This window comes from Echiichthys vipera, assembly GCF_963691815.1.
Source record: "Echiichthys vipera genome assembly, chromosome: 9".
Classification (NCBI taxonomy): Eukaryota; Metazoa; Chordata; class Actinopteri; order Perciformes; family Trachinidae; genus Echiichthys; species Echiichthys vipera.
Window position 1 is genome coordinate 25,439,895 of NC_139834.1, and position 22,044 is coordinate 25,461,938.

Consider the following 22,044-nt stretch of genomic DNA (forward strand, 5'->3'; position numbering starts at 1 on the left):
AGGACAGCTGGTCACCAAGTGTCACACCCAGGTTCCTTGCAGTCTGAGCTAATGTCATCACAGAGTTCTCAGTGGTGATGGAGAGGTTGTTGATGAGAGTTGCCTTCCCCGAACATATCCGACCTTGTTTCTGGAAAGATTGCCGATGAAGCTTCGTTTTTATTGAGCCTACCTACAGTCATTTTTTATAACTCCTGTGGATCACCCCTGCATTACAGTCACACAATTACCAAAAAATGGCATTATTTACATACATTTGGGTAGTCTCTCGTTCTTAGTCTCTCAGGAAACTGATGTTTCAACGTCTGCAGAACCATTCTGCAGATGTTCTATCACTCGATGTTGTCCAGCATCATATTCTATGCTGTAGCGTGCTGGGGCAGCTGGCTGAAGGCAGATGATGCTTACAGAGTCAATAAGCTCATCAGGAAGGCTGGTTCTGTCCTGAGATTTGAACCGGAGTTGTTGGTGGAGGTGTCGGAGACGAGGATGCTGATGCTTGCTTCTAGTATTATTTTATTGAGGACTGTTTAAAGCCCCTGAACCCCCACACAGGTGTTTTCAGTTATTCTGGCTGACCTCTGCTTGGGTTGAAGGCGGGCGGGGCTTTGATGAGAATTTGTATCCAAATATCAAGTTCAAGAAGATACTTCCTGCACACACACACACACACACACACACACACACACACACACACACACACACACACACACACACACACGCGCGCACACACACACACACACACACACACACACACACACACACACACACACAGTGCATGTACAGTATAAATGATATGTTGTCCATGCTTGGCTGACTGCTCCTCTCTTCGACTCAGGTGACTGACGCTGATTGCTGCACATGCACAAATACATGGCTATCCTTCAGGCCATTTCATCGGTTACTGTAACACACGCCATAACTCACCGAGGTCTATTATAAGCCACACACCAACTGACATCTGCAGTATATACAGTATGTATGTCTGTTGTGTGTGTATGTCACACCAGCTGGTTTTGGTGTACATTTATATTTTTCGTTTTAGGAAAAAGAATACTGCCTCCTTCTGTTTTTTGATGCAGTTTCATGTCTTAAGGCACATTTTTGGTGTCAGTGTGTCTGCATGGTCTTTTTACATTGCAAATATCGTGTTTATTGTCCATCAGCCCACTCCTCCCCCACATTATCTTCACCAACTGTGTGTGTGTGTGTGTGTGTGTGTGTGTGTGTGTGTGTGTGTGTGTGTGTGTGTGTGTGTGTGCATTAGGAGGAGTTGGTGGATGAGTAGATTTTCTAAGAGTTTAGTAGGGCTGAGGGTGGAGGGATTTTCATAAGCAGCATTTCTTTAAAAATCGTAACTCAACCTCCTACTTCCTCCTGAGTCACAGTCTGCAATAAACCATGAATCAGAGCTTTCTGACTTGTGATAACTATCAGATGGATGGATGGATAGATTTGGCATTTTGCAAAAACTAGCATCGTCTAAAAATAAGACAATAAATGACAATGTCTCTTTTAAAATGCTCACCTACACTAATGTTTAGCCTCTTATATGTTGCGGTTTATCATTATGAAAGTGTGGATTTAATAAAATCGATAAAACATGAAAAATTAACATTAGTTAAACATCAACAATTAATACATTAACACAGTTAATTAATACATTACAAGTGACTTAATAACTACATGTACAAAACTATAATGATTAGATCGAGGATATTCACTTGTTACAGCAGCTCAAGAGACAAAAATCAAAGGCGGAAGTGCAAATAAAACAGGATTAATACAAAAAGAAGAAGACAAAAATACAAATAAAATAAAATGTAATGGATCCACATCACATATTTCGCACTAAGCCTTATTTAAAACTTCACATTTGTCTCCTGTGCTTTTTAAAACAACAACAAAAAATAATTTCACAAGTCGGGTTGCCAGGTTTGGAGAAAGACCCGGCCCAGTACCAGAGTCTTTTTGAGCCTGTTTGAACCCATCCCCTCCGGCAAATTGCACCATAAAAACAAGTATTGCAGAGGAGTTTGACTGTTAGCCGTTACAGCTAAGTAAACATGAAAGTTGGCTTACCGACCAAGGAGAAACGAAGCCATTTGGGCATGTGTTTTAATGTCGTTGAACTCCTTTATCTCAGTCCATGGAGTGAATGCTTGGCCTATATTGACTCTAGTATTTGCCCGTCTCCAGTCACTCAGATGCTGGGACAAATAACGCAGCGACAGGATTGGCAAACTCCATTTCACCCAGTGCCAGACTACAGTAGCTGCACCCAACAACAGACAACCCTGGCAACCCCCAATGCCGGCTGCTATTGGCTGGTACAATGTAAACAGAACATGACAGAAAGCCATTGTCAAACCCGTCAAAAAAAATGTAAATATTAATTCAGACTAAATTTTTTTTAATGGAAAAGCAATACTTTTATACTATACCCCTCAAAACACCCCTCGTGTGTTATTATTATTTTTATTATTATTATTTAAATATATCTTTTAATAAAGATTCTACATATTCAACATTTAAGCTGTTTTTCCACGCATGGATATTAAGCTTTCCAATTATAATTACTATATAAAACATAGAAGATATGTGATTGTTGATATTTTCCATAAAAGTGAGACATCTATTAAGCTAAATATGGGGGAACTAGGAACTGTATTACAGGCTTCAGTCGCCTCTGCAGTTTGGCCCATTCCCCCTTCCGTACGTTTTGACGTACACTTACCTACGTATGCGGAACCTCAGTTGTAAACAAAAAACGGACAATACAGCCTAGTTTCCTTTTCTGAGACGGAAAAAAACGAAACATAGTGATATTTTGTGGAGCGCAGCGTGTTAAAGGTAAGCATCAGTCTATTAACTATTAACTTCTCCAGTTGTTTACTCTACGGTGAGTGTTACAAGCGAGAGGATGTCTTTGTTATGTAATATCCAGCCGTTTAGCTGTTAACGTTAGCTGCCGAACTTCATGTTAGCTAACATGACTAACAAGTAAAGTCACTTTGTGCTAGTTCGTCCATGGTAACGAACTATAGCTGTACAATAAACCCCTTCTAATTGTTATTTAACCGGAAAAAGTTAAAGTAGTACATAAATAGTAATTAAACATAAAACACAGTTTACGCTAATATTGTTTCAGCAGTTAGTGTTAAGCAAGCCATTAAATCAATAATGTTTATATTATATTTAAATTAAATAAGATATTAGTAGTATTTTTTTTCTAAATCAATAATATTATTATATATTTATTTTAAATCAATAATATAATAAAAATAATGGGGTTATTTATTTTATATCAATACTATTATTATATTATTTATATTTTAAATCAACAATATAATAGTGTTATTTATTTTAAATCAATAATATTAATATATTATTTATATTTTAGATCAGTAATATAATAATAGTATTATTTATTTTAAATCAATAATGCATTATATTATTCATATTTTAAATCAGTACTATAATAATAGTGTTGTTTATTTTAAATCAATAATGTTATATTATTTATATTTTAATTAAATTAGATAATATTATTTTTTATTTTAAATCAATAATATTATATTATTTATCATTATTTATAATTTATTATTTTATTATTTAAATCAATGATATAATAATATTATGTATATTTTTAATGAATACTACTATTATAGAAGTCTTACTTAAATGTTTCCTATTACACCTGATGTTTCTGAATTAATATTACTGCTGCATTATTGTGTATTTATCATTTTATTGCTGCAGGTGTTTCACATTTGTGCCCATTTTAACACTATATATACTGTAGGGTAGTTTAATCCACATCAATGCATCATATTGTATAAGATCATCATATGGGGCTGTCCTGTGAGACCCAAATCCCTTGTGTCAGAAAAAAACAGCCCTGTTTTCAGCTTTGTGACAATGGATTTTTCAGCTCATACAAAAGGCTTTTCAAATAGTTTATTTAGCGTAAGAAGCACTTAAATGAGCACTTCATCCTTAAGTTCATCACAAGCCACCCTTTATCACGTCATACCATCTGAAGGTACATGGTTTTCACTGGTACGGGGGGGGGGGGGGGGTGGCTGTACTGTCATCTGAAAAGTAACTAAAGCTGATTGACAAATGTAGTGCACTAAAAAGTACAATGCTTACCCCTGAGATGCAGTGGAGTAGAAGTATAAAGTACTATAATACTCAAGTACAAGTACCTCCACAGTATAAAAGATACTGGAGTCTGGCACAATGCTTTCTACATCTGGGGCAGATCATGACAGGATGTTTATCTCTTTCAAATTACAACTTCTCAGAAGACTAACTGGCTGAAAGGACAATCTTGGTATATTATGAAGTTCTAAGAAACAAAACAATACATTTCTTTATATATACCCTAGAAACTTCATCCACAACCTCTGTTTCTGTGTCTTTTTATACTGTTTCCAGATGTTTGGCAGTGGTTGATGCAAGTGCCAGCTCATTCCTATAAGAAGACATACTTTGGTGTTGTAGACCTGCAGAAACTACTATAGCCAACATGTCAAGGAAGCAGACGCCAAAACCTGTACGGAGCAACAAGAAGAGTGAACTAGAACGCAAGAGGGATGAGCGGGCAGCACGTAGGGCTATCGTAAAGGACCGCAAAAACCGGCCTCAGGATGGCGATGAGGGAGCAGAGTTTGTCAGTTTCTCAAATCAGCTCCAGGCCCTGGGGCTCAAGCTGAGAGAAGTCCCCGGAGATGGGTAAGAGCCAGACAGAGATTGTGGGGTCTAGCTGTGCTTTATCTCCCTCTCTGCTGTCCTTACCATCACTGACACTGCAACACATGTCTCTTAAATTTTATTGAATACAGAAAGCTTCAGGCTGGAGACAGCTGTCTCATCATGAGTAACCAGGATGCCTTGGTACAGGAACACAATCTCTTCAACCTCTGTGCCTACATCTCCCCAGCACTCAGTCAACAACGATGTACAGTAAATTAATCAGAAAAGTATTTGTAGCTGCATTGTAGAGGCAAATGTCAGTAGAGCCATAATTTGACAATCCCCATCTTTGTTGAACAAGGATTTGTCCTTCCCATCTGACAATAACGGCAATATTACAATATTTACGATAGGAAAACAACAAGGCAAATGTCATTAGGTCTCTAGCTTAATGGAAAATAAAGATGACAATTTAATCGATTCACTATACAGTGTTGCATCTACCAGACATACCCAGAAGGCCTGGGAGCCTTGTGATTTGCAGGAGTTCAGTTTATTGTTGGCAAAAGCCCAGAGACTTGCCAGCTATTGCCAACTCTAGTGATGCACCAGTGGAATATAAGCCTTTGATTTAACCATAGCATAACCTTACTGGTCAAGAACCTCGGCACATTTAACTACGGGCAGGCATGTGTGGAGATACCAACCGCTGTCTTTGTTTCTTGCAGGAACTGCCTGTTCAGAGCTCTAGGCGACCAGTTAGAGGGTCACTCTCGAGGTCACCTGCGGCTTCGGCAGGAGACTGTCCAGTATATGATGTCTCATCGACAAGACTTTGAACCCTTCGTTGAGGACGACGTTCCCTTTGCACAGCACTGTAAGAAAATAACCCAGTTGGGCACACTGAGTAAATCAACAAAGTAAATGAATTAGTTATAATATGCTGTGATCAGATACAATGCCTTATTCACACTTAACTATTCTGTCATACATTTGAAGTCCATTGATTTCCATTGTGAGACACAGTTGACCAGCAACAATACAGTGACCCCTGGTGGCCATTAGTTCTGTATGCAGTGGATTATTAATACTGTATATATACACAGGTGTTCAAAATTAGAGAACAAAGTATAAGCACTTGATTTATTCTGAAATATTGTTATTTTTTAATGTCCAGAATTTGATAGAATATCTGTTATGGATATACACAGCTGTACCAGCTTGTTTTTTTTTTAAATAACCAAGGCACTTCAACAAAAAACTTTATTTAATGAAGGACAGGATAATGTGAAGACTCTCAATGGGGAATCGGTTCAACACTGCAGCTGGAGTTGCTCGCCAGTTCAGTGCTAAACAGGGCAAGGCGGCACACAGTGTCTCGTCGTTTAAGATTTTGAGAGTATGTTCAATTGAGTTGTGTCTGATAGGAAACAGTATGTTCGGTGTAGGACTGGGGAAAGACAATTTCATGCAAGACACTGTCACACTGCAGGTAAAGCAGTTCCTTGAAGCTAAGAATATTGAAACAATGAAATGGCCAGCCCAGAGTCCAGCTCTAAACCCCATAGAGAATATCTGGAAAATCCTTGGCAACAAAGTAATGTCTAAGAAACCCACTACAGTTACCAAACTGTTGAAGAGACCGCAAGAAAAATGGACCAAGATCAAACCAGAGCAGTGTGAGAAACTAGTGATGTCCTGTGGGTGCAGATGTGCTGAAGTCATTCAAAGCAAGGGCCTCTACACTTTCTATTCATTTTTGAATCCTACAGCCCAAAGAAAACATCGTTTAAATCTTCTCTCCTGACACAATGGTACTGTTCTCTAATTTTGCTCACGGTTTTTTTCCACAAAATAAAAGTTTTTGTCAAAGTGCCTTGGTTATTTAAAAAAAAAAAACATGCTAGTTTGACAAAATTGACGATGAGTTTAGTGTTTCATTTCAATACAATGAAATATATATCCAACTTTTATATAATCAATTAAGGAATATGAAGAACTGTGAAATGACATGAGATATACTGTATATCTGCTCTGCCGACACCATAGAAAGTTTTTAAAGGAAGAAATGTTGGATGATCACAGATTATCTTGTGAGTAATTGTCTTTGTTTCTCTCCACCTAGTGTCCAACCTCGCTCAGCCCGGTACGTTTGCTGGCAATGATGCTATCGTGGCTTTTGCTCGCAGTCAACAGGTGAAAGTGGTCATTCATCAGCTGAATACACCACTGTGGGAGGTAGGGGCAGAGGCGAAAACTTCCAGATGATAACACATAATCTAATGATGAAATCTAACCCCCCTTTTTTTGGGGACACCGCATAGTTTATGTATTCTGTTCTAATTGCAGATAAATGGTGCAGAGAAGCAAGTGTGCAGAGAGTTGCACATCGCCTACCGCTATGGAGATCATTACGACAGTGTGAGGCGAACTGGAGACAACTCTGAGAGTCCTGCTCAGCTCCGCATAGAGGTATAGAATATACAATGGGCAATCAATGGTCCAGCATTTAGGAAATTGTCCCCAATTTAGTAAATTCCAAGTCCACCTCTTGAGATATCAGGTCATGTTTACACCTTGTTGTTGAGGCATTCTTTACCGTTGTCTCTGATGTTGTCTCGCTATTGCTGTTCCCAGAATCTGCAGAATTCACAAGGCCAGCAGCGTGAGTTTGGGGACGGCCAGAGGGACAGACGGAAAAACGCTTCTCCCTCAACCTCCGAGGAGGACAACGTGATCCTGAGCTCCATCAAGAACCGAGCAATCCAGGGTCAGAAGCTACACTTGATTCATTAGCTGCCGGAAGAATAAGAATTAGTCAGGGAAAAAGAGAACAACTGGGAATCAACTTTATTACAGATTTCCTAACCATCATATATTCAGGCTAGTCTGTTCAGCTGAGTTTCCAACCTGTCATTAAACGTGCACACGCCTCAAGCTAGGCATGTGCTAAATGACGTTAGCAGTTGCTATCTATGAGTAAGTTAGCCAGCCTACCTCCATGTAGCGTGTACTCAATGATGTTTATTGATGAGAGAAGACAGGCTCGGTGGTAGTGGGGGAGGGGCGTGAGAAATTTGACTGAGTCAACTCAATCTGCCAGACTTGCCGCCTGTAGCTTTAAGTAGACTGTTGGCTTGACATGAACAGTCAATTCACACTGACTGGTTCTGTTCGTATGTTCATGCGTGTTTTCTGCCTCAGGTGATGAAGAGAACCTGCTCCAGCTCAGTGCAGCAACCATTAATGCTGAGTGGCTTGTTGGCTCCGTGCTGGGCCAGTCCTGCCAGGGACAGTGTGCCTCAGAATCCTGCTCAGCCTGCAGAGCTGCAGCCACAGTTTACAGTGAGCACAAACAGCCAGGAGAGGGAGGCAACCTACAAAAACCAAAGGTAGACTCACTTATGACTATGGTTGCAAAGTTCCATGAATTTTCAAAGTTAGACAATTTCCAAGGGAATTAAGAGCAATAAACGGGAATATGCCTGGAATTTACAAAAAATACGTTTTGGCCCCTAACAGGGATTTTAATTATAGTTGGGGAAAATATATTTAAGCATAATCTTGACTAAAACAACCACATTTCATGCAAGTACAATTGAGAATCTATCACATGCACTTTTTGATTTACATGAATGAGACTTTTTTTCGAGGGAGAGGGACTCTTTTATTTTTGAACTGGAGGGGGGGAGATATCATTTTACGTAAAGTGTAATTCCAGCGCAAAATCATCCCATGGTCTTTTTTGGCACTTGCATACATAAAATAAGCCATTGAGACAGTTTGTTTTTTCATTTAACAACTATTAACAGAGAAATCCTGGAGGGTCGCTAACAACCGGACGTGGCTAACAGTGATTAGCTCGGGGCAGTACAGTAAAGGCATTAAAACGGCTTTTTTAACCACTAATACTGCTCAAGATAACCTCTGCAGTAGCATAAGAGTCCCTACACGTAAAACAAACCACCAATTGGCTCTTTATTTTGGATTACATTTGGTAATCGACTTGAATGGACTTTACTACGAGAGGTGCTGGTACCGGGGCCACTAGGTAAGTCTTTCAAAACAGTCTTTTAATAAACTCCAGGTCCGCTAACTAAGTTGTTGGTGCTTCGCTTTATGTGTAATGACTCTTATCATGCTACTGCAGAGGTTTGGTGTTATTTTGAGCAATATTAGTGGTTAAAAACGGTGTTTTATTGCCTTCACTGTACTGCCCTGACCTAATCAGTGTTAGCCACGTCCGGCTGTTAGCAACTCTCCCGGATTTCTCCGTTAATAGTTGTTACACAGGGCAGCCAGTGGCTGAGTGGTTAGAACAGTCGCCCAATGTAAAGAGGCTGAAGGTCCTCAAGGCAGCGGCTGCAGGTTTAACTCCGACCTGCAGCCCTTTGCTGGATGTTTCCCCCCCTCTCTCTCACCTCATTTCCTGTCTATCCTATATATATTGTCCTATCATTGATTGTTCAATCAAATAATTAAAACTTGGATCAAGTTCTAATGATACAGTTTAAATTACCCCCAATTTCAAAGCTTAAGTTTACATGGAAAGTTTCTGGAAATGTTCTGCTCCTTTGCAACCCTACTTATGACACAGCCTGTCTAGCCACATGAACGGCAGTCAAAGTCCATTTTTTATTTTCGATTTTACTGGAACTGTTTTTTCTCACTAATCCTCAGCATTTTTACTCTTAAACAGATGTGAATGACATTGCAGGGAAACGTAAAATGTTACTAAGTTAAAAACATTCTCTTTTTTTTGTTCCCTCACTCTCAGGTTTCTAACAAGCAGAGGAAAGAGCAGCAGCGGCAGGAGAAGAAGAAGCGTCAGGAGGAGAGGCATCGGCAGAAGTTTCTCCAGACTAAAGGAAGTCCGGACCAGAACCAGAACCTGCCAGAGGCTGTTACTTTAGTACCAGCTCTCAACACTCTCAGTATATAGACTGGAGCATGGCCAAAATTACCTACTGCTACTCTAGCCGCCGGTGGCTGACGCTGTTTTGCACATAGTCAAATTTGATTCAGTCACAGCGGATGACTTTGCCTAAAAAAACAAAACCCTATAGTTTCTTTGCAAATGGGGCCTGCAGACGTGTGTGTGTAAGACGTGTGAATGTTGTAAGACAGAGAGTGAAAGACAATGACGTGTGTTTTTGTTGGGTTTTGAATCCCTGGGTGGTGTTGGTGTACACAAACTCCTCAGATCTGGTCTACCTACCACGCTACTCTGCCACTTTCTATGCTGGACATCTGGCTTTTCATGACAACCATGCGGATAATCTCGTTCAGCTGGGTTTTTTGTTTTGCCGCCCATTGAGTTGAATCAGGTCGTTCTGACAGTTCGATGTGAGCGACAGATTAATGATTGTTTTGCACACTGTAGGAATGTGGCAATAAATGATAAATGAAAATGAACTCATTTTGTGCACAAGATAATATATTAGCTATAACCCAGGGTCTTTTTAAAAAATTAGATGTACATTGGTCACCTGACATTTTCATCATGTGACATGTTTAAAGATGTTAGTGAAGTGGTTTGTTTCCTTTAGTGTTGGAGAAAATAACGGGACGTTTACAGACATGAGGCACATTTTAGCAAGAGGCTGAGGTTTCACTACAGACATAGGAACATGGCTACCCCTGTCAAAATGATTACTTAGGGTGTTACCCCTGTCAAAATGATTACTTAGGGTGTTACCCCTGTCAAAGTGATTACTTTGGGTGTTACCATGTCAAATTAAGTTAGTTAACATGATCAAATATTTGACTGGCTGTCATTCTAATGAGATATATTTCACTGGTCAAATAGCTGGTTGCAGTTGGGTGATTATTAAACCAGGCTAGATGAACGATAAATAATGCTGATGCTTTAGCACAAAGTATTTAATAGTAGCATTTTTCTAACATGCTGTTTATGGCATGTTTATAATTTGGTTTTCATAATCCTCAAGAGAGGAAACCCATGATTTCTGACAAACTAGAGCCTTGGTTGAATGTGATGTAGTGCTCCTGCCAATACTACAGGTGGAACTCCCCAAAGCAATTTCAGTCAAAAGCAACTGGACTCGGTTATTTGTCCAGTCCCAGCCTGGTCAGATGCGTACATGAACTGATGAAGCCTCTTGGATGAGAGGTGAAACGTCTTCCTGGACAAATAACCAAGTCCAGTTAACGATGACCTGGACAAATGAGAACGTTCACAGGCCTACGGGTGGAAATGAACTCCACAGTAGACTGAGCTCCTGAGCTTGAATAACAAAATAACACTGGACAGAGATGAATAGAATTGAGATATCTGGGGGGGAAAAAGTCCAATCCACACACTAGTAAATACAAAAACTGTGAATTTTATTAAAACAGCGTGAAAAATTTACATGAAAGGAAGTCAAGGTGTTTTTTTTGTCTTCGACACACTTAAAAACAACTTATGTACATCTAATTCTACACACACCTGTGTTGGTAGAAAGCCTCCAAGACTGAAACCTCCATGCTGGTATAAATGACACTTTAAAGCGAGATTATGCTAGTATGATGGTAGAACAAGAACAAAAGAATCCTAAAGCCAGAAAAACAACTCAGGAACACCAGGGACATAATTTGCTTACATTAGCCACCAAAAGCTACTGCTCGAGCAAAGATCTGATTCATTGCAAATGAATTTAACTTTTCATTTGTTAGAAATTGAATGTCCTATCCTATTGCAAACCATACATACATACATAGTTTCGCTTTAAACATCTGTGACCCTTGGGGGTTAAAAAGGTAGCGTCCAGAAGCTGCATTAAACCACATTATCAAATCATTGTCAAATGTGTGTTTTCACCAATGTTTCTGTAAAACTCCTGAATGTCAAAGATATTTGATGATGCCGTCTCGCATTTAATCTCCACCATACAGATAACTTTCCTTCCTGGCGTTGCTTCGTAGTGCAGTCAGCTAACGAAACAAGATGACATCTTTCAAACTGAGGGATTATTACATTTGTAGTTCAGTGAAAGCTGCTGCTGCTCTAGAAGTCCTGTCGGATGTTCTCCTTGTTCTCTTCCCCCTGCTGTTGTCTGAGCAGAGTTACTTCGTTCTCCAGCTGGACGATTGCCCGCTCGATCTCAAAGTTCTTACTGACCAGAGACACCCAGCTGTTGAGGGACAGAAACAGATGTTAGGACCGAGGAAAAGCGTACCTGCATAGGGTGATTAGAAACTCTTTAAACAACATACTTTGACTCCAGCTCTCGCAGTTTGCCTCCTCCTGCCAACTGATCATTCTTACGCTGCCAGTTCAAATCTTGAATTTGCTTCCTGTGTCGCAAAAAAAACATAATTCATAAACACGTGCAAACTTGATTAATGGCACTCTTCTACAGCACAAAGGCTCCAGTGATCCCTCACCTGAATTTCTGAAGCTCCTTTTGAGCCATCTCGATCATGAAGGCCAAGTTACTGAAGGAGGAAAATAACGTGTCAGCAGTCTTTACACTAATTGTGCACTGAGTTCATGTTTGGGAGAAATGGCTGCCATCACATACTTGTTGTAGACTTTCCATGCGTTCGTTCCATACTGCAACATGAGCTCCAGGTTCTCAATGCGGACGGCCTGGTGCTCTAGCTGGGCCATCGAGTTGTTCACACACTCCTGCCACGCTGTGATGTCGTTCTTCTGTCCCGACGAGGGCGCTGGCAGCTCATATCTTCACGGGAAAAAAAGACAGTTGTCATCAGTTGCAGCTTTATTTTCCTTTGATTCATATGATGTTATGGGATTGTCCTTGGAATAAGTTGCCACAGCGGTTTGCCTCATGGCTGCACAAATATCCAGCGGCATGGTCTGTTCATCATGGCCTGCTTGCATTAAAGGGGACCTATTAAACTCTTTTTCAGGTTCATACATGTAGCTACTCTTTTGTTTCTATTAGAACATGTTTACATGCTTTAATCTTCAAAAGGTGCTTTTATTTTTCTCATAATGCTCATGGCTGCTGGACCCTGTGTGAGACATATACATATATGAAGCGGCCCCTGCAGTGTGTGCGGTTTACCTCTTCATGCTCAGGAGGTCCATGGGCTGCCGAGCCCCCAGCCGGTCAAATTCGTTCCTCATAATTTCTGTCTGGGGTGAGAAGACATTTAAAAAAAAAAAAAAAGAGGTTATTTCTGTCATGCTGGTTGATACTGTGAATAAAGTTTTAGAGTTCTGAGGAGTTTGTCACCTCAAAAGTGGTGAAGTCAGGTGTGGGCAGGTAACTCAGGTAGTTCTTGGTGGGTCGGTATCTTCTGGTCTCCTCCTCCACCAGCGCCGCAGCCTAGAGGACAAAAAATGATTGGTTAGATATAGATACAAATTAATAAATAAATAGATAGATAGACAGACAGATACTATGTATAGATACAGATAGTTTGATAAATAGACTGACAGACTTGGAAGGCTGACCAATCAGAGCAGAGTAGGCATTTTAAGGAGGGGTTCTTAAAGACAGGTGCTAAAACGTATTCTTTGAACCTTATAGCAGATAAAATATGAAACTGACCATACGTCCCCTTTAATAATTTGAATTTACACTGTGCTCATAGTATTACTTTGGTACAGCACTGTATTGTTGTTTCATTGATGTACTGTGGTAATATAGTACAAACTAAGTTAAGCAGCTATAACATTTAAAGGCTTTGAAGACCCTGAAAAACTAACTTATTGATTGACACATTGCAACGTTAAACAGGGTTGGCTCCAACCAGGAAGTTAACACTGAAGTTACCTAACTTGCGTTAACTGTGGGCAGACTAAATGCTGATGTTTCTTGCTGCTCCCATTAAAATGCTTGTGTGCTTTGTCCATCATGGTTAGCATGGTGAGGTAACACGCAGCGGTTAGCATGCCCCGCTTTACTCACCGCTTCCCGGACACCTGCCGCATCGTAACCTTGGTCAAAATATGGCAAAGCGTCGACGAAGACTTCACCAGCGACTGAAGCCGTCCCGGCCATTTTTATTCAGTACTGCTGAGTTTGTTTGATTCGTAACTCTCTTAGCCAAAAAGAGAAAAACCGCTCCAGCGGATAACGACAGACGGGTTCTTCCGGTCTCGACTTTCAAAATAAAGTCCTTAATTTCCACAGCCGTGAGTTTTTTTTTAGTGATATCTAGTGGAGTGGAGTGTAACTGCTGCTACCCATAGAAATAGACATGTACTCTTTTAGACATAATCATCTTTATTGTGTCTATAATAATAGACTGACTGGCTGACACTATGAAGACATTTTTAGAGGTATATTAATGTTTATTATGACTATGGGTACTCTGGTAAACTCCGGCTTTTTATTGTTTTGCATGCTTCTTACATGTAGATGTAAAGAATCAAAGAATTAACACTTCATTATTAGGAACTCGGAGTAGAGCCGCTGCTCCTTTGCTGTGAAAGGAGCCAGTTGAGTTGTTTTGGCCATCTGGTAAGGATGCTCCCTGGGCCCCTCCCTAGGGAGGTGTTAAAGGCACGTCCAGCTGGGAGGAGGCCTGAGGGAAGACCCAGGACCAGGTGGGGAGATTAGATCTCCACACTGGCCTGGGAACGCCTCGGGATCCCCGAGTTAGAGCTTGTTAATGTGGCCCGGGAAAGGGAAGTTTGGGGTCCCCTGCTAAAGCTGCTGCCCCCGCGATCTGACCCCTGATAAGCGGATGAAGATGAGATTAGATGAGATTAGATATGGTATATCAGAACCTTAAACATGTTTTTCTATTTGAGCTGAAAACAGCTCTGGGGATGGACAGGAGTAGTATAATAGAATACATTACCTTAACTATGCATACATCTGTTAATGCCATGGCATGTAGACGTAGACTTATTTTTCTTGAAAGGAAATTGAAGCAGCTTACAAAACACAAAAAAAGGAGATATAAAAATACATTATAATATAAACAATAAACTTTTAACTAAATAAATACAGAAAGTAAAAAAATAAACTGTAAACAATAAACTCTTAGTTAAATATATATACAGTTGAGATAAGAATATAAGTAAAATAAAATGAAATCAGATTAGTTAGGTGTAGAGAAACGTACAGAGGATAAATATGGATAAATAAAGATAAAATATAACTATATGACTGTATATGGCATTGTGTTTTATACAGTGAATAAATGACATTAGCAGAAATTAGCAGCATGTTTAAATTATTGCACTTAAGTGGTGGATTAAGTTATTGTACCAAAAAGAAGAAGAGTGTACATAAGAGTAGATTATTAATTGTAAGACTGACCAGCTCCATTTTATTTGATTAGTAGATGGATATTATTAAGACACTCAACTGTGTTTGAAAGGACTTTATGATTTGGACGTCTAATGTGAATGTGAAACATTTAGACTGTAATATAAATATCCCCCTCTACATCAACATGGTCCCAAAATAAAACAAACAAACGTGGAACTGAGCCACATAAGGGCCATTTCCTTGTCTCTCAAGCTTCCTCTTCTCCAAGCACTCGTACAGAGGCACACGTGCACTAATACTGAACCCTACACAGTCACGCTTTTCAAAGCAACTCTCAAGGGTACTTAAAAAAAAAAAAAAATCAAATACTGGTCAGGAGGAACCAAGAGGAAACAACCCTTTGACACTGTCTCAAGGGGGTCACAAGATTCAGTTTTCCATCCATGCATCCTTGAGTACTGCAGCGTTGTTGACAACACTTTAAAAACTCAGCGAATGACAACAGCACTAAGGGACCATTTACAGAGCCAACATTCACTCCAGACTGAAAGCCCTCCTTCTCAACAAGTCAGCTTTCATTAAGCTGAATCATGTTGTTCTGCTTGGCTGCGATGCTTTTTTCTCTGTCAGCAGTCTCTTGAACTCGGTTCAGCTGCTTGACTTTTTCACTCTATTTCTGCTACTAATGCAATCACAACTCACATAAAAGTCTGCCTCAAATTTAAAACTACACGCCGTTTTAGCTGATCTGAAGATATACTCGGTTTACTCACATTTAATACATTTCAACTAAATTAGTTTTGATTTCAAATGACATTTAAATGCATAATTGGGCTGTAATCTAAAAGCAGATGTGGCTCTTAACTGTAGAACAGTCCTGAACGCAATGTATTTAATGTGGTGATTTATTACGATATTGTGAATACAATTTAAAATTTGCAGCTTAGTAATACAAGTATCAACATTCGAATGTACAGTATAAAACACATGTAGTAATACAATATACACTTACAACTACATAATTACACAACATAATGTAGAATGAAACAAAAAAAAAACTAAAAAAACATCAAATAAAAAAGAATATATGATAAGATAGGTTTAATACATTGATACCAATATCACAATACCTTATCAGTGAAGTAACATAAACATTGCTTCTCATGCACTCATTGTACTGCCTTGCTATTGTGTGTGTGGTAATATATTCCTCACTGCCACTTTGCACCTTGCATTATATTATTGTATCTATCTTTTCCACATGGTACTTAAAATGATGCTGCTTGTGTTTTTAAAATACTTCTCTTTTTTATCTGCACTGAATATTTGCACTGATGGTAGCATCAATTTAGTCTATACAGGTGTTTAATATAAACAGATGCATTTAGATTGTTGCTACTTTATAGCTGTTGCTACACTTGAATTGTACATAATTGTACACAAGAATGCAGTTCATTCTTACTGTGTATTTACTGTAAATATAGGCTACCTATGTAAGATAAGATATGATACACCTTTATTGATCATGGGGGGGTTAATTGTTGCAGCAGTTCAAGAACAGAAATAGATACACATAGTACAGATTAACAGAGATATTCTACATAATAAGAGGTACATAAACCAAAAACGGTAAAACCAAGAAACAATCTAAGAGGATTTGGAAACAAAATAACATGTTCAAGTCAAGTCAACCTGGTGTGATTAATAGCAGGAGAATCAACAAGCCATTGTAAACAGTGTTTACCAGAATGTATGTGATTGAAGGTTGAATTTGTAGAATATTTCTTAAAAGATATATTTAAAAAATAATAATACACAGTTTGTGGGGTACAGAAGGAAAGTATTGTGTTTCCATAAAAATATATATATTTAGGCTGAATTTTTTTTTTAATTTTCAGGGGTAGACAATGACTTTCTGTCACGTTCTGTTTACATTGTACCAGCAAATAGCGTTTGACATTGCTGGTTGCCAGGGTTGTCTGTTGTTGGGTGCAGCTACTGTATGCTGGCACTGGTGAAATCCTGCAGCTGCTTATTTGTCCCAGCAGCTGAGTGACCGGATAAGGGCAAAAACTAGAGTCAGTATAGGCCAAGTATTCACTCGATGGACTGAGATAAAGGAGTTCAACAGCTACGTTTCCCCCTTGATTGGTAAGCTTACTTTCATGTTTACTAAGCTGTAACGGCTAACGGTAACTGTCAGTCAAACTCCTCTGCAATACTTGTTTTTATGGTGCGATTTGTCGGAGGAGATGGGTTCAAACAGATTCAAACACTCCGGTCTCCTGTAGGCTACTGGGCTGGGTCTGACCAACCTGGCAACCTGAGTGGTGGATTTATTTTTTGTTGTTGCGACTACGATTTTGAAACACTAGATGGCGGTGTTCTGCTCGTTCGCCATATTTAACCTTTAAGTAATGGTACTTATTGCAAGTCGGTTGACCTATTAAAGAATAAAGTGCAAGAGGTAATGTAACAAAATAACAGATAGATAGATAGATAGATAGATAGATAGATAGATAGATAGATAGATAGATAGATAGATAGATGGATAGATAGATAGATAGATAGATAGATAGATAGATAGATAGATAGATAGATAGATAGATAGATAGATAGATAGATGGATAGATAGATAGATAGATAGATGGATAGATAGATGTCATATTTGCATTGAAGAAAATTAGTAAACAAGCCAATAAACCAAACGAAGCCAAAACGGGACTTGATTGACGTCATGACGTAATTATACGTAGTCCTCGATCGAGAAGTTACGCAGGACGTGCAGCGGTTCAAAGAGGAAGGAAGATGGCGGATAACAAAGGCGAGGAGGATATGGAACCGTCTGCTAATTCTAACTCAGTGCCTTCAGCGCCAGATAACGAGCAGCCAGAGACGAAAGAGGAAAATGCGGTAATAGTCATAGAGGCGAATACAAAGAGCGGCGACGAAACAGACGCCCCTGATACCGCTAACGAGGCACCTACACCCACCAGCGACGGTGGAGACGTTAGCAGCGGAGAGGCTGCTGGCGCGGGAGGGGAAGCCAGTGGTAGCGCTAGCAACGCCGTCAGCCCGGCTGCGAGCAGCGGCACCACTGCAGAGCCGACGCCAGTTGAAACCGTGGTCGTCGGGGATGCCCCTGTTGGCGGACTCACCACTGAAATGTCCCCACCTCCTACGGCTCCAGCAGCCACACCGGTAGCGGCTCCCATCAATTTTTTGGATACGTGCGCAGTGTGTAAACAAAGTCTTCAGAGCCGAGACTGTGAACCGAAACTTCTGCCTTGTCTGCACTCGTTTTGCCTCAAATGTATACCGCAACCGGAACGACAGATAAGCGTGCAGGTGCCTGGACCACACGGGCAAACGGATACGCACATAGGTGAGTTTCGCACGACTTTGCGCCTTAGCAACTACTAACTGTTACCTGTGAGCCGTCCTCTGCTGTCATACACTCAGATCCGGGGTGTCAAACTCATTTGGGTTCAAATAACAAGAGAACAATTGCCAAATATTGTCTTTCATTTCTCCTCTTTAATGTAAATAAGTGCAAGTTCATTCTAAAAGGGTCCCTATTAATGAACTATTCGTGTACGAAACAGATGATGAACAGCCGGAGATAAGTGCAGTTTCAACACTGTTTGTTTTACAACATCAGTCTACTTACCGTCATTACATGTGCATTACAGTTTACACATCACAACGGTACAAAACATAAGTCACAGTATGGTACTGCTGTATGCGACAACAACAATAATATGTCTTACTTCTCTATGATTCCAACAACTTTTAATTTTCAATGCATTTCCACTCCTGTGTAGTGAGTTTGGCATGATACAACCCCACACCAATTAAAGTGAAAGCTATTGAGGATGCAGGTTAAGTTACCGGTCTCCTGCCTCCGGAGCAGTCGCCCATTTCAGAAAGTAATTTAGGTTATTGTGTGTAATCCTGGAATGCAGTTTTGTTTTAGTGATGCTCATTACAGAAAAAGCTTGTTCACAGCCGTGGTCCCAAACATGCACACACCTTTTGCAGCCAGGTCTGTCAATTTAGGCTACACTTGTAAGAGATACTGATAAAATATGAAAAAAGCCCACCAAAACAAATCTGTCCTTCAGATCTGAATCCCATTGCAATTCGATTAATCAAGCTGGATGTGCATATCAGAAGCCTTGGCTGTGAAGAGTGACTGGACACTGTTTCAAATTCAGCCAAGACCTGAAACTGTTGCTGCCCGTTGCAGTAATTTTGTCTGGTTACAGATTCATGTCAGCATCAATTCCAGTAGCATGCACATTTCTTAGATGGGGAATATGAGCGAGGTCAACGTTCGACGGCAACGTCTCCCACAAAGTCAGCTTCAACTGGAAAGCACATGTGCTGTCATAATATTCTATGACAACTTTGTTGAGGCCTTGCATCATTTTGTTAAGCTTGTTCAAGTGCTCTATAATTAAGGTTGGAAACTTTCCATGGGAGTTAGCAGGCATTTATGGGAATACATGGGGATAAACCTGGTATTTACAAAAAATAAGCTAGGCCCAAACAGGGGTATTAAATATAGGTGGGGGAAAATATATTTTAGCATAATCTATACTGGAGAATATCTATGCTATTCCTCAATCACATGCTCATAGCACACTGCTTCCTGCAGGGGTATTTAGGCCACAGCCCCTACATGCACCGTGTCTTCCTCCATCACATGCACTTTTTGATTTACACATTTAAAGGGACTTTTTTAGAGGGAGAGGGGGCTCTTTTCATTTCAAATTTCATCATCATTTGACTTAATTTTTAGATGTGCAGGGACAGGGTTGAGTAATATTTCACTAAAGTAATTTTAGTAGTATTTAACTCAACATTCGTGTTTTTGATTGTTCAATGAAATATCTAAAACTTGATAAAGTTTTACTTACAAATAAATCCGTTGTAATGTAATGTTTTTTATTATATTATTCTGCATGGATGTCTATGACAAAACAGATGTTTATATTTATGTTCAGATATGATTGTTTGTTTAAGTTACCCCCAATTTCCGGTTAATTCACATAAATTCCCATGGAAGTCCAAAATTCCCCAGCTTAGGTTTCATGAAGTTTACGATGACATTGTCCACTCCTTTGCAACCTTATCTATAATATAAACCATAAATGCAAGTTCCTGCAGCCATCCTGCATCCTGTAATTCCACCACTGGTTTCCCCTTTTGCTCCATAAATTGTCCAATTTCCTCTTGTGACTGTGAATGGCAGGTCATGGGCAATGTTTTTGTCAGCAAGAGGGCTGTTAAACTGATGGTGATTCATACCTCTAGCTTGGATGAAATTAAGGGTGCGTCCACACGATCGAAAAGACCTTTTTTTTGCTCCGTCATTCTTAAAAAGTTTTCCGTCCACGCGGCCTCGACTCGAGAAATATCTGCGTCCACACGAAACCAGTGAAACCGGCTAAAACGCTGTAATACACATGCCAGGCCTGGATGTGGCGCTGTAACTGCCACAGAAATACTCCAACAACGGAGAAGAAGAGACAGGGAGACGCTGTGTAGAATACAAACACCGGCAAGTTTCTCGCCAAATCTGGAGACTTCCCAAATCCTCCCCCATCCTAGGGAGAAATCTGTCGACTGTTTTCTGGTGTTATTGGAGACTTTTGTGGTGTTTTGGACACTGATGCACAAATCACTCTGTCGTTACTGTCTTCACCAAGTAGCGGGTGCTGCAGTGAGCCCCATCCCCATACCAAGCACTCACAGGCGGCCACTTTCTCGCTAGATTTAGCGACTTTTCAGACCTTCTTAGCAACTTTATTTATATAAAGCGACTAGCGGCTTATTCAGACTATCAGGGAAAAGGGAGAAATATGGTCGGCCTAATTCATTCCCATGCATGTCGCTAAGAGTACAGTTCAGTAAACAGTCTACGGGTCCATCTCTCTCCTCTCACGCAGCTACACTGTTGTTGTTCTTTGACGCCGCAGGGGTTAGAGGCCGGAATTGGGGCGATGACGGTATCGTTTAACAAAGTATGCGGTTTTGCCGTCCAGATGACAGAGACACGGGGCGTTTTCAAATCTTCCAACCCTGGGACCCGGGTTCAAAGGATACTGTTTTCAGCCTTGGATAACGCTGGCTGCGTGTAGATGGTCGGCCAAAACAATACTTAAGTTGTGCGGTTACAGGAAAACACATCTCCGTGTGGACGGGCCCTAAGGGCGAGCTCACACTTGGCCCAGGTGATCTGTGCTGTATTCACAACTATACCCTCAAAAATGGTTTGAAATGGTTCCCTCATTCACTCACTCACTGTTTCCTATATAGCGTTTACTAAATAGTGCACCATATAGGGAATGACCACACAGATTTCAGAAACTATACTAACAAATTGTTGCGTCAGTAGATGCGCCAAATATATGTGTGACAGAAGGGGGTGAGTCCAGCATCACGTTAGCCCTCTGTACAGTCTGTTTATAATACAAACCGGGCACTCAGGAGGATGGTAATAGGTTTTATTGATGTTGCATGTTAATTTCAATGTTAAATCCCAAATAAATTGTTGAAATTTCGATGGGCTTAAAGTGGGATTTTGTTAACTATAGTTGTGTGGCCCGATTGCACGCTGTAATAGCCCACGGTTAATTTATTTCACGGGCGAGTAACTGTAGCTCGCAAGGAACGGTTGTTGGTAACTGCAGTTAGCTCTCAAATACCTGGTTACCATTAGGTTAGCATCTCTTCTGCTTCTTCTTCTCCTCTGGTAAAACAGGACCGCGTGCGACATGCACACACACACACACACACACACACACACACACACACACACACACACACACACACACACACACATATACACGTATATATATGTGTGTGTATATATATATATATATGTGTATATATATATATATATATATGTATGTATATATATGTATGTACATGTGTATATATATATATATATATATATATATATGTATATATATGTATATGTGTGTGTATATATATATATATGTATATGTAAAGCTATAGCACATTCTCTTTAAAATTGATAATATTCTATATATTTATTGCTTAATATAGGCTATCAATAAAAGTGGACTGCAAAATATTCATTAAAATACATTTCCTAGTACATTCTTGGACTATT

At 39.9% G+C, this 22,044-nt stretch overlaps 3 protein-coding genes across 6 annotated transcripts in view; 2 read left to right on the forward strand and 1 right to left on the reverse strand.

The window, feature by feature from the left end:
* The first annotated feature begins 2,743 nt into the window (after nt 1–2,743).
* Nucleotides 2,744–10,116, forward strand: otud3 (OTU deubiquitinase 3). 3 transcript variants are annotated; one of them, XM_083919940.1, is made up of 8 exons: nt 2,744–2,853; nt 4,444–4,740; nt 5,430–5,578; nt 6,827–6,939; nt 7,051–7,173; nt 7,339–7,471; nt 7,906–8,093; nt 9,479–10,116. In XM_083919940.1, exons 2-8 carry the CDS (start codon nt 4,535–4,537, stop codon nt 9,641–9,643), a joined length of 1,077 nt encoding a protein of 358 aa, XP_083776066.1. In that variant the 5' UTR covers nt 2,744–2,853; nt 4,444–4,534; the 3' UTR covers nt 9,644–10,116. The 3 variants fall into 3 exon arrangements, with proteins under 3 accessions (XP_083776066.1, XP_083776068.1, XP_083776067.1); XM_083919942.1 differs by lacking the exon at nt 2,744–2,853 and adding an exon at nt 4,851–4,966 and having other exon boundaries at nt 4,605–4,740; XM_083919941.1 differs by lacking the exons at nt 2,744–2,853; nt 4,444–4,740 and adding an exon at nt 4,770–4,966.
* A 911-nt stretch (nt 10,117–11,027) lies between these two features.
* bcas2 (BCAS2 pre-mRNA processing factor) lies at nt 11,028–13,736 on the reverse strand. The gene is made up of 7 exons (XM_083919607.1): nt 13,587–13,736; nt 12,909–13,001; nt 12,738–12,808; nt 12,228–12,389; nt 12,091–12,141; nt 11,920–12,000; nt 11,028–11,837 (listed from the first exon to the last, which is right to left on the reverse strand). The coding sequence occupies exons 1-7, from the start codon at nt 13,677–13,679 to the stop codon at nt 11,711–11,713; spliced, it is 678 nt and encodes a 225-aa protein (XP_083775733.1). The 5' UTR covers nt 13,680–13,736; the 3' UTR covers nt 11,028–11,710.
* Nucleotides 13,737–17,669: 3,933 nt separating this feature from the next.
* trim33 (tripartite motif containing 33) overlaps nt 17,670–22,044 on the forward strand; it is a gene marked incomplete at its 5' end in the record, with an annotated part of 28,651 nt that continues 24,276 nt past the window's right edge. The window contains one exon of one of the 2 annotated variants that reach the window (XM_083920626.1): nt 17,670–18,285. In XM_083920626.1, the coding sequence (XP_083776752.1) occupies nt 17,709–18,285 (577 nt within the window). The remainder of the gene's footprint in view (nt 18,286–22,044) is intronic. The other variant, XM_083920625.1, reaches the window with a different exon arrangement.

Coding starts and splice junctions, on each gene's coding strand:
- otud3 (XM_083919940.1), top strand. CDS start 4,535: ATGTCAAGGAAGCAGACGCCAAAACCTGTACGGAGCAACAAGAAGAGT. Junction 7,174..7,338: donor CTGCTCAGCTCCGCATAGAG/GTATAGAATATA, acceptor TGCTGTTCCCAG/AATCTGCAGAATTCACAAGG. Junction 8,094..9,478: donor GCAACCTACAAAAACCAAAG/GTAGACTCACTT, acceptor CCTCACTCTCAG/GTTTCTAACAAGCAGAGGAA.
- bcas2 (XM_083919607.1), bottom strand. CDS start 13,679: ATGGCCGGGACGGCTTCAGTCGCTGGTGAAGTCTTCGTCGACGCTTTG. Junction 12,390..12,737: donor GACCTCCTGAGCATGAAGAG/GTAAACCGCACA, acceptor TTTCCCGTGAAG/ATATGAGCTGCCAGCGCCCT. Junction 11,838..11,919: donor CTGCGAGAGCTGGAGTCAAA/GTATGTTGTTTA, acceptor GTCCCTCAACAG/CTGGGTGTCTCTGGTCAGTA.